The sequence below is a fragment of the Sinohyriopsis cumingii genome, chromosome 4 (assembly GCF_028554795.1).
Source record: "Sinohyriopsis cumingii isolate HCF-2022 chromosome 4, ASM2855479v2, whole genome shotgun sequence".
Classification (NCBI taxonomy): Eukaryota; Metazoa; Mollusca; class Bivalvia; order Unionida; family Unionidae; genus Sinohyriopsis; species Sinohyriopsis cumingii.
The window spans coordinates 32,607,391-32,619,517 of NC_142964.1; the positions used below are offsets into that span (position 1 = coordinate 32,607,391).

The window sequence follows — 12,127 nt, forward strand, 5'->3', positions numbered from 1 at the left end:
TAAGGATTTATTCCAAACACTATGCTAGGCATCAGACACTTTCTTACACTTAGCTACTGTCCTATCCGAACTATCAATTCTAGCAGCTTTAGCACTATTCTGAATCTCGTTACAATCTTTGTAAGTTTGCCGTTTAATCCCAAAATACTTATCCAAATTTACGAATGGCATTTTGTCTAAGTCTTAACATGTCTTGATTCTCGTGCACTACTTATTCCGATACATTCAGAAATGAACACAATAACGAAAGCTAAAGTTGTTTATTTGATGTACTTCTTATAGGTGACCACATGTGCACCTCCGGGTCTTTCTGACTATGAATTCAATCACTGTAAATATCAGTACATTTTCCCACCCGCTGCCAGTCAAAGCCTTTGAACTGGCCGCCCAGCTATTGCATCATGTTCTTTTTGATGTACTCTTATAATGGCAACATGTATGTACATCAACGGGTCTTTCAGTCACTGAATTCTGTCATTGTAAATGTCAGCACAGCTAATTGATCAACACATTTACCACAAAGCAGGTGACTGAAGCAGGACTGGCAAGTCTTTGAATTTTGCCACACACCTATCACATGCGTACGGAGGACTCCCTGCTCAGTGATTTTCTGCATCCCAGATAAAAAATTGGTGTTCAAATACAGGTAATTAAGCGTTTCCGAGATCTCTGAATCTATTTCATGGCTAAAATCATACTCAAAAGCATGGGTCAATTAAGTAATCAGAATGTTACATATAGGTGGTCTCCTTGACATATGTCGATATGTTGTTTGCCATATGTGCCAAGAATTAAATGCACCCCTCATTTTTGCTGGTGTGCTTCACAATGTAAAACTCCATCAACCAAGAGTTCTGAAATTTATTTTGGCTTGTTTTGCCTCCTAGATCGCCTTCCAAAATTATTCAAACTTGAACACTATTCCAACAACTGAAATAATCATGTTTTCCATTTTATATATATGAGGTAAGAAATGTTGGCACAGTTCACAAACTTGTTAATAATCTTTAATACAGATACCTTAAGCATTCTCAATCAAGGCAATGGTATGTAATAACTTTTATTCTCCTAAATGAATCAAGCATGTTTTATTTACCTATATTGGGTTGTTCCACTTCATGATCTTTTTTACATATGCAAATTAGTACAATGGGCTTACTCACTGCAGCCATCAAACATACCAATCTAGCCATTGTTATCCAATTAAGTAAACCATGCAATGGTGGTTTATACTGGACCTCTTTATAATTCTTGTGTCTTCAATCTGCGGACAGACAAGACAAAACTACAACACTGATGAAATTTTACCTGGTACTCCCCATCTGCATTTTTGTCACATGACTATATAAATCTTGCAATCTACATGTCTGTGATATCAGAGGTCCAATAGTCATGTGATATCAATGATAAATCCTCTTTCTAATGTTGTATAACAATTCAAAAACTTTAAATGAAAGTCCCATACTTTTTGGTAGAAGAATTAAAGTACACAAACTCAACATATTTATTCCTGAATAATGATTAGAAACCTGACACTGTCACAACAACCTTGACAAAGCCAGAATAATCAAGCATAGAGCACATGTCAACGAGGTCATCACTTGACAAAACAAAATCATCATTGATATGTGCTGTTTTTGATGAATCTGACAATATTTAAGTTGGTTGGAATGAAATTGAACTCGGAATGCCAAATTTAGATAAGCTGAAGTATATTTCTTTAACGAAACAAATAAAAAATACTAATACTGAAGAAAGTATTTAGATAGCTTTGTTTCATTTGGCATTAACAAAATTAATAAAAATGATATTAATATTGAATAAAGTGTTTAGATAGATTCATTTTCTTGAAGATACTTATCATCCTTTTAAGTAATTTTGGCATTCCTGGCTTCCACAGCATTTCAGCCAAGTGAAATGCAGGTCAACTGAACTTGAAAACACGCCCTTTTGCATCTGTCAGAATATGCATTTGGAAGAAGACATTAGAGTAAGTATAGTCTGAATATCTTTAGTCTATGCAACACCGCACCATTATTTAGGCAATGGGTTGTTTTCACACATGTCATGAGTGTGTATGCAAACACCCATAATGCAAAGAGCGCGTATCTTGTGCCGCCATTTTGAGTCCCTAACAAATCTTTATCAACACGAATCATTGTGTATATTCAAGATAATAATCATATTTAATTGCTGATTAGGATATTTACTTAATCGAAATGATACATATATTATACTTGAAATTATGTGCCCCATAGCACGAAAATAAAAATAAATCTAAGTTACCTGGCTTATATCGAAAGATAGAAGAGAGAAGTTGAATCATAATCATGCATATTGCTATCAAAAATATAAATGCAGTTATTTTTTTATACAAACATACAATATTGTCTTTTAAAAAAATATTTTGTGTGATGTCCCTAAGCTTGTCATCTTGAAAGATTATTTGCGGACAATGATCTTCAGGATACAAAAACGGTTACAGAAATAAACTGTCATAGCATGTGTATTATGTCAGAACTTTTATGTACAAATGCCTTTCGCAAACATATGCATGTGCTAAAGACAGCTGACAAACCAGTTTTAATAAGTAGGGTCAAATATTGAATTTGTGGTGAAGATTATGGACGTAGGATGATACTGAATGTAAGCCATAACCGTTCAAAGAAATTTCATCTTAAGTGTATTAAAATTAAACATTTGCCAAATGAAGCACGACTTTGTACTGATTGTCAAAACCGATTATTTTTTAAATACTTTAAAAAATATGAAAATATATATGAACAATTGGTTTTTTAACTTGAACTATAATCAAATTATTGATTTCAGCCCATGTAAATTGAAAATAATTACATGTTTCTACCTGTTTGTGTATCTGTTTGTTTATATATACTCCATGTTCAAATATAATCCATGCAGCAAAATCAGCCCACTACACTACTAAGATCATGGAAAGTTCCAGCTGCAAAGATCTCTTCGAGATTACTAACAAGCTAATTACTAACAAGGAACAAATCAACACCACTTCCAACTACCTTCTCTCCAGTCGACCTTCCGGACATGTTTGCAAATTTCTTCCATGAAAAAGTACAAACTGTTAGAGATAAGCTTGACACCACAATTTCAACTGACTCGTCATCACCATACAGTTGGGATACAGAACTTGACAGGCAACTATTAACAGCATTTGAACCTGTCTCTATGGATTTCATACGTACAATCGTGATGAAGAGTGCACTAAAGTCATGTGAACTTGATCCAATTCCAACATCACTGCTGCTTGAGTGCTTAGATCCAGTATTGCCTTCACTAACTGATGTTATTAATACCTCTCTCTCATCCAGGGAATTCCCATCATTTTTCAAAACTGCCATTGTAAAGCCTCTGCTGAAGAAACCAACACTAGACCATAACGATTTGAAGAACTACCGCCCAGTTTCTAATCTCCCATTCATATCAAAATTTTAGAAAAGATTGTTCTATCCCAGCTTGTATCTCATCTAAATTCAAACAGTCTTTTTAGCAATGTACAATCTGCATATCGCCCTTGCCACAGTACTGAAACTACTCTTCTGAAAGTAGTTAATGCCATTCTCTCTGCGTTGGATAGCGGAAAGATTACAGTCCTCACCCTCCTTGATTTGTCTGCAGCATTTGACACAATAGACCATGATATGTTACTTCACCATCTCCAGCATGTATTTGGCATTCATGATACAGCCTTACTGTGGTTCAAGTCCTACTTGGTCAACAGGACACAAATTGTATCTGCAAATGGAATACACTCCAGCCCAGTTGATCTATGTTGTGTTCACCAGGGGTCTGTTCTTGGACCTGTTCTCTTCATTCTGTACACTCAGCCGCTCTCAAGTGTCATATATCATCATCCAGTGTCTCACCAATTGTACGCTGACGACACCCAAACATACAAATCTAGCCACCCAACTGAAGTTGATGCTACCATCCAAGGTGTAGAGAGGTGCATTTCTGATGTGAAATCATGGATGACATGTAACAAGCTGCAGATGAATGATGATAAAACTGAGGCCATTCTGATCACAACACAAAGACTTTCTCATTCACATCCTTTACCTCAAACAATAAATATCAGCAACGCCAACATTAAATTCACACAATCAGTACGAAACCTAGGTGTTACTCTGGACAGTACTCTCACATTGCACCAAAATGTCATGAACATATGCAAGGCTGCATATCTTGAGCTGAGACACATCAGCTCAATTCGCAAATATCTTTCAGTTGATGCCACTAAAACACTTGTGTTCATTAGTACTTTCAAGACTGGACTATTGTAACTCAATTCTGTCTGGTTCATCTCAATATCTACTCCAGAAACTTCAAAAAGTTCAAAACACAGCTGCTTGGATCATTCTTAAGATTACCACGATCAGAGCACACCTCCCCGCTGCTCTGTACCCTACGCTGGCTATCCATTCGATCCAGATTCAAACACAAAATTTGTTCTCTGTGCTACGTTATACTGTCGGACTCTAGTCCAACATAACTATCTGACCTCACCCATGTGTACACCCCAGCAAGATACTTATGCTCCTTTTCTGACAATCGTATACTCATTATTCCCACTATGAAAACAAAGTCATATGGACAGCGTTCTTTTGCATACCAGGGCCCAGCAACGTGGAATGAATTGCCCACTGAACTTAGACACAATTACACAGTGATCACATTCAAGAGGGCTCTCAAAACTCACTTATTTTCGACAGCAAGAACAAACTTAAAGACCTAATAATGTTTCCTACCTGAAATATTCTCAGCATGTTTTTTTTATTTTTTTAATGTTTTTCTAATGTCATGGTGTTTGTTTTTGTAATAATATTATTATATGATTTTTTTATCTTATAGGTGTTGTCTAATGTTGTTAAGCACTTAGAGCTTCTAAAGATTAGGCGCTATACAAAGTCCTCATTATTATTATTATTATTATTATGCATCTGTTTATTGATGAATCTATTTGTTTATGAAAGAGTAACAAAGATGGTTGAAATTTCAATGTTTTACCTGTAGAAAAAGGAGAAAAGTCACGCATTTGGTCTCGTGTAATTGATATGCACAATAGAATGTGATGTTATATTATATCCTTGCGCACAAAATGAGACATGCCTTCATAATTATGTGGGATGAACAATGTTGTTAGGTACCGGTTTGTGTGACCAGAGAATCAAAATGGCGGAATGGATTTACACACGTTTTTTGACATCATGTGAAAACAACGGATAAGACACCGACCCCAAAAAAATAAATATCAAGGTCGATGTCGTACATCATATCACTAGGACTGCCAAGTGTATGAGATATTCCTAAAAATATAACCCTGTCATTCCCTTGTCAGTTGATGGTACACACTACACGCCTTTATTTACGAAGACATCCACCCTAAAACATAAATATCAGGGTTAAACATCATATGTTGTTGGACTAGTATAATATCCCGACAGCTGAAGTAAGAAATCGCACCAAAACAGCAAATATCAAGGTGGACGTATAACATTCATTGTAGGACTATCGTATGAGCTAAGATATTTGTGATAATGCTTAATAAGTCGAAGTATATTCACAGCCTTTAGATAAAGATTTAACGACCAATTACATATGTGTCAATATACTTTCTTGTTAAGGACATAAATATTTATTAACTAGATTTCAGTAATAAACCGATATTATACGAGTTCATGGTCGTTTCCTTATTGGCTCACACCCCTTACAAGCCGGCTCAACAATATCGCCAAGTTCCCTAACTCTTCAATTTCACATGATTTGCTAAAATATAATACGTTTGCTATTCTTAATAATTCCAACTAACTTCACTGGCATCTGAAAACAGGTCGTCGTCATCCTTTTTAGCATCACCCTCATCAACTTCAAACGGGGGTGGTTCTCTGTCGTCGGCCATTTTCTCTCTCACGTGACACTTTTACCAGGCGCTTTAGTGATTGAGATCATAGTAATTAAAATATTGTGTCGGTTATGCTGAATACTCGTCTTCGTTTCTGAAAAATTATACGGCTCGTCTTTTTTCCGTTATTTTTTATTATTTTTTTTTATTGTTTTCATAAGCTTTTACGTTTTTAAGATAGTTGATATTTTTCAATAGATACTTTTAAGAAAAATTATTGTGACTCATCTTGATGCCAACTATTGTTGCTAAATTATGAACGGAATATTAGTATACCTACAGTTATAATTTATAATATGCAGTTACAAAGCGCAATCATTCATTAATTGTATCACTATTAACAATGTTAACTACAATAGCTTTATCTAACTCGTCTAGGGATTCGACAATATTATACTAAATAAAAATATTTCTGGTAAACTCGAAATCAGCACCATCAGCTGGATAGCAATATAGTTAAAAGAATGCAATAAAAGAAGGAATACATTACTAATTTTATGTGGGTAAAACATACGTATTTGTATCCAGTTAATTTACAGTACAGTTCGAAGATCTCAATTTGACAACGTCAGTTAACAACAATTCAGCAAAAACAGATATAGAATTTATGGAGATCAAAGCACTATTTTTAGCAACACGTCTTGATTCAGGATATGACTTAGCTTTTTAGATTCAAACATAAGAACTGAAGAAATGTCAAATCTAAAAATTGTATGTTTTTAAAGATTGAAGATACACTACACCTTATTGAGAAAAATATTGTTTCTGACCATCATCATCTTAGCTTTTAAGGAAATCTTCAAAAAGAGAAAATCTATATGGGAAAAGGCAGTAGCTACCTTAGTAGTGAAGGGGGATACTTTACGTACAATGGGAATTAGCATTACAGACCCCCTTGGGAACATATACGTACAATGGAAATTTAACATGGCGAAAAATCGTGGGAACATATACGTACAAGGGGAATTTAACATGGGAATAAATCGTGGGTTAATATACGTACAAGGGGAATTTAACATGGGAATAAATCGTGGGTCAATATACGTACAAGGGGAATTTAACATGGGATTTTTTTTTAAAAATTTTTTTAAAAAAAGGGGTAGGCAATCGAAAGGCTATCTCTTTTCGAGAAATATGGCTGGCCCTGAAAAGGGCCTTTGGGTTTATGTTAATGTATTCATTAACATAAATGGCACCGCATTGGTCTTCTTCTTGTCCTTAGGCTGCGTCTCACTGTTGGTCCGTAAATTAGCACTCTTTTCAGGCATCCTTGTCTTTCAACGTAGATCCTACGTATCCACAGGCTGGTGTTTGTCCTGTGGACAATGGTCCACTTCAATCGGACATACGTGAGCATGTCCGTCCTGAACATCATCGTTGACACAAGCGTTGAAGAGTGCACATCGGTCCACATGTTGAGGCGCCGAGAACAGGTAAATCAATGCAGTGAACTGCGCTTATTTATAGGCAGAGGAAGGATTGAAACGGATTGAGTTCATTCACCAATCCGAACACGCGTTACAAAATTCAGTCAGCTCGCATCCAATCCGAAGAGAGCAGTCTGTGACGTCACGTGGTCTATATAGATTCGCTAGTGTTTGTGTGCAGTCAATCTATGCGACAGTGATTCAACATGACGGAAACTCAGAAAACGATCCATTGGGGTGCACCGGCAGTGGAGACCGCGCAAGGGAACCCGGACTTACTTTCAGAAGAGGTGAATTGGGATTTTGTGGATTTTCTCTCCTCGCAAGAATTTGTTCCGGAACCTTCGTTACCTTCTTCATTACCGCAAGTGGAGAATTTTAGACAGAGACAGAAAGAAGAATTGGAGAAATTTATACAACGACAAAAGGAAGCGGAACAAGCTTTTCTCCTACAGCAACAGCAGCAAGAAGAAGAGGTAAGAAAAAAACAACAGCAGCAACAGCAAGAAGAAGAAGTAGCAGCAAAGAAACAAGAGGGTGAAAATCAAACGGTCACGGTACTGTTGGACATTTTAGCGGAGTTAAGAAGTCTGAAACAAATGTATCAGACTTCTTTATTACGACCGAAGAGAATACGACCTTCCCGAGCTAAACACGTCAACCCTGTGACTAAGCCTACCGTACCACCCTTAGTGATTTCAACCCAATCATCATCAACATTACGCAGTTCAGAAGTAGGCCTTGGCCGTGGCAAAGGCATAAGGCAGTTAAAGTTGATTGCTTAAACTCACCCCTACACCATAAAGAGAAAAAAGGCCCTTTTTAGGGCCACCCACATTTCTCGAAAAGAAATACAATTTCAATTTGCCAATAACTCAAAAAAACCCCACCCATTTTACCCTTATAGTACGTGTCTGTGTATGAGTGCGTGAGTGTACGTTCTTATTTTAAAATCAAAACTAAAAGACTCTTACCTTATATCATTCATTTATTCTTTTATCCATTTTTTTACAATCCAATTCACAATTCACAACACTTTAATTAAAAGTTCATTGACTTCTTCTTTCTCCTTGTTTAGTCTCTCTGTTTTTTGAATTTCTTCACCGTCTTTTCCTCATTTTCTTCCCTTCTTCTTTTCTTCTTCTCCTGTTTCTTTGCCTCTTGTAAATAGAATTGTCTTTTTTCTTCCTCTGAAGAATCCATCTCTTCTTCCGAAGAATCCCTCTCTTCTTCTGAAGAATCCCTCTTTTCTTCTGACTCCTCTTGTTTCTTTTTTGGGCAATCTGGAGACCAATGTCCTTTTTCTTTACAATAATAACAGGTATCTTGACTTTTGTCTTTTTTAGTCCCTGTTTTTGTTCTTTTTTGACGGTCTGGACACTCTGAAGACCAATGCCCTTTCTTCTGACAGATATAGCAAGTATCTTGACTTTTATCTCGAAAGGAAGGAGAGTAGTCCGTAGGCTGGTCTGAAGAGAATTTTCTAATGACCCCTCGCAAAGCTCTGACGAAACGTTCCATCTGGTTAGTCTCTTCCATCGTTGTGCTCGGCTTGAGAGTGAAATGAATAGTGAAAGGACAAGACACACACCCTTTTATATACGCTGGTCTGCCATGACTATAAAGTAGCTCATGGTGTTTGAACTTGAGTCATTTGACTTTTTGCTTTCAAGATGAAACGATCTAATTCATTCGAGAAGAAAGAAGAAGAAGAAAGTAAGAGGCAGAAACGTGATCTATCGCCTCGTACCAGGGCTGAAATCTTGGCACAAATTCATGCCAGTGATTTTGAAGAGGACATGAGTGAACCAGAATCCGAACCCTCTAAACCAACTTCACCACCCTTAGTCAACCCTGAAAAGTACTATTCCATTCGAGAGACGGAAAAGCGCTCCTCTAGAAAATTTAGAACCACGGCTTACAAATACACAGTGAAGTTTAAAGATTTCAAGGCTGAAGTGCCGTTAGAGAAAGCAGAAGTGTTCATCACTGAGGTGTGGGATTCTTTGCTCACTGCACTCAAGCGACAATGTCAACCCAAAGAAGACGATCGCTTGAGACTTTCCATACAACACGACGGTTTGAAATCCCCTGTTTGGATCGAGTTTAGCACCCCTGCAGAATTGACTGCTTCCAAAGTCATGGACAAGATTCAACACGTACAACAATCTAATGATCAGTTTGACATCACCGATGGTAAAGCCACACTGGACATGACCCACGTCTCTCCTCCTCAAGGGACTGGACGCAAAAAAGATGTTATTGGTGGACGACCTTCGCAACACCAACAAGAGTCTCGTCCGAATTAACAACCCTCATGACCAGATGTGTTTAGCCCGTGCCATCGTGGTGGGACGAACCTATGCCAACAAGAACGACACGGTAGAATGGAAAAGAACCTGGAACACTATTCAACGTTCCGACCGAGCCAAACAACGAAACGAAGCAGAACTCCTGTTACAACAAGCCGGACTGTCCAAAGACACACCCTGTGGCATTCCTGAGATGCAAAAATTGCAAGATGTCCTAGCTCCACGATACACCTTGAAAGTGCACCCTCAAGAAATGCGCGGGCCTCTATTGTTTCGAGGCCAAGATTTTAAGGACGGAAAATACATTCATGTTTATCATCACGATGACCATTTCGATACCATTACCAGTATCACCGGATTCCTGGGATACGGTTATTACTGTGAGAAATGTGACCATGGTTATAACAATCGAGAGCAACACAAGCATTGTGGATCGAAATGCACAGGATGTTTGGCCTCTTCACCCTGTCTGAGCGAAGAACCAGTGCCTTGTTCAACTTGTCTGCGCACGTTTGTCAGCCCTACCTGTTACCAACAACATTTGAAGACGCAAGGTTCACAGAAAAAATGCGCTTGTCAACTCCTGAGATTGTGCTCTACGTGTGAACAAGTCATACGTACCAATAATACCAAGGCACACGTATGTTCAGGAAAGAAAAAATGTCACATTTGTCACCACATCGTGGACTTGGAACACGAATGTTACGTGCAAAAATACCAACCCCCAACAGAGAAAGAGGACGGTCACAAGAAGAAAGGCAATTTCATCTTTTTCGATTTCGAATGCATGCAAGAGACTGGCATTCACATTCCTAATTTCTGCGTGGCTCATCGAGCGTGCGAGAAGTGCATTCAAGAACCTATCTTCAGTCATTGCCCTCACTGCAGCAAGATTCCCGGAGGGCGTGAAAAAATCTTTCGGGGACCAAACACGTTAGCCGATTTTGCCCAATGGGTCTTAGACCCCGTCGACAAGACGTGGAGCCAAGAGGACATCGAACGTTACGGAGATTGTCATCGTCATGCCACGGTGATGGCTCACAATTTTTCCGGATACGATGGACAGTTTCTTCTCAGATACTATACGGAACAAGGCACCGAGCGTCCTAAAGTGACTTTGAACGGAGCCAAAATCATTTTCATGCAAGTGGGACAAGTGCAGTTTAAAGATTCGATGAGCTATTTGGCCATGCCTTTGAGTCGAATGCCTAAAACGTTTGGAATGACAGAAATGGCTAAAGGGTACTTTCCACACTTTTTCAATACGGAAGCCAATCAACATGCCGTTCTACCCCATTTGCCTGAGGCTCACTATTACGACCCCGACAACATGCGTACCGAACAACGAGAAGCTTTCTACGCTTGGTACCAGATTCACGCCTCGGACCCTTTCGACTTTCAGGAAGAAATGCTAAAGTATTGTCGTTCCGACGTGGACATTTTACGGCGTTGCTGTGGAAAATTTCGAGAACTGTTCATGGAACACGGAGGGGTCGATCCTTTGAAAGAAGCTTGCACCATTGCCAAAGCGTGTTCCTTAGTGTACCGCCAACGATTCATGCCTGAAAACACCGTGGCTGTCATCAGTCCTCAAACGACCCACTATGTCAAGCGTCAATACTCGGTCAAAGCCCTACGTTGGTTACATTACTTGTGCGACAAGGAAGACAAATGGATTCAGCATGCCCGCAACGGAGGAGGCGAAAAGACCATCGGAACGTATTCGGTCGATTGCTGGGACTTAGAAAACCCCAAGATCGTGTACGAGTTTAACGGTTGCTTATTTCACGGATGTCCTGTTTGTTACCCTGACCGTGGCACTAAAAATCAGTTTTTGCAACCATGGAAGACTTGTACCAGGACACTTGTCAGCGACGCCTAAAGTTAGAACAGCAAGGATACCAAGTGGTGGAAATGTGGGAACACGAGTACGATCACCGTATGAAAACCGATCCCGAGTTTAAACGCCTCGTGGAAAGTTACCAGTTCATGGACCCGCCGAACCCGAGGGATAGTTTGTACGGAGGAAGGACCAATGCCACCTGTTTGTTGTACCAAGCCGACGAAGAGAAAGGAGAAGAAATCAAATACTTGGACGTGTGTTCGCTGTATCCCTACGTGTGCAAATATTGTCGCTTTCCTGTAGGGCACCCGCAATTGTTAACGGAACACATCGACCTGAAAAACATTCGACAATACGAAGGATTGATCAAGTGTAAAGTTTTGCCTCCCACGAACCTATACCATCCCGTCTTACCTCACCATTGTCAAGGCAAACTGATGTTTCCCTTGTGCCGTACTTGTGCCGAAACGTGCAACCAAGACCAGCCTTGTCATCACAGCCAGGAAGAACGGGCCTTGACGAGAACCTGGGTCAGCGTAGAATTGTTCAAAGCTTTGGACATGGGATACCAACTGTTAGAAGTGTACGAAATTTGTCACTTTCCCAAGAC

General features: G+C 39.0%; 1 protein-coding gene across 1 annotated transcript in view; it reads right to left on the minus strand.

Moving 5' to 3' along the window:
- The window catches only part of LOC149800899 (sorting nexin-2-like), a 69,879-nt gene extending 63,903 nt beyond the window's left edge, over nt 1-5,976 (minus strand). Inside the window, exon 1 of the mRNA XM_089954962.1 lies at nt 5,843-5,976. Coding sequence (XP_089811088.1) covers nt 5,843-5,932 — 90 coding nt within the window. The 5' untranslated portion in view covers nt 5,933-5,976. The remainder of the gene's footprint in view (nt 1-5,842) is intronic.
- Between the last annotated feature and the right edge of the window lie 6,151 nt (nt 5,977-12,127).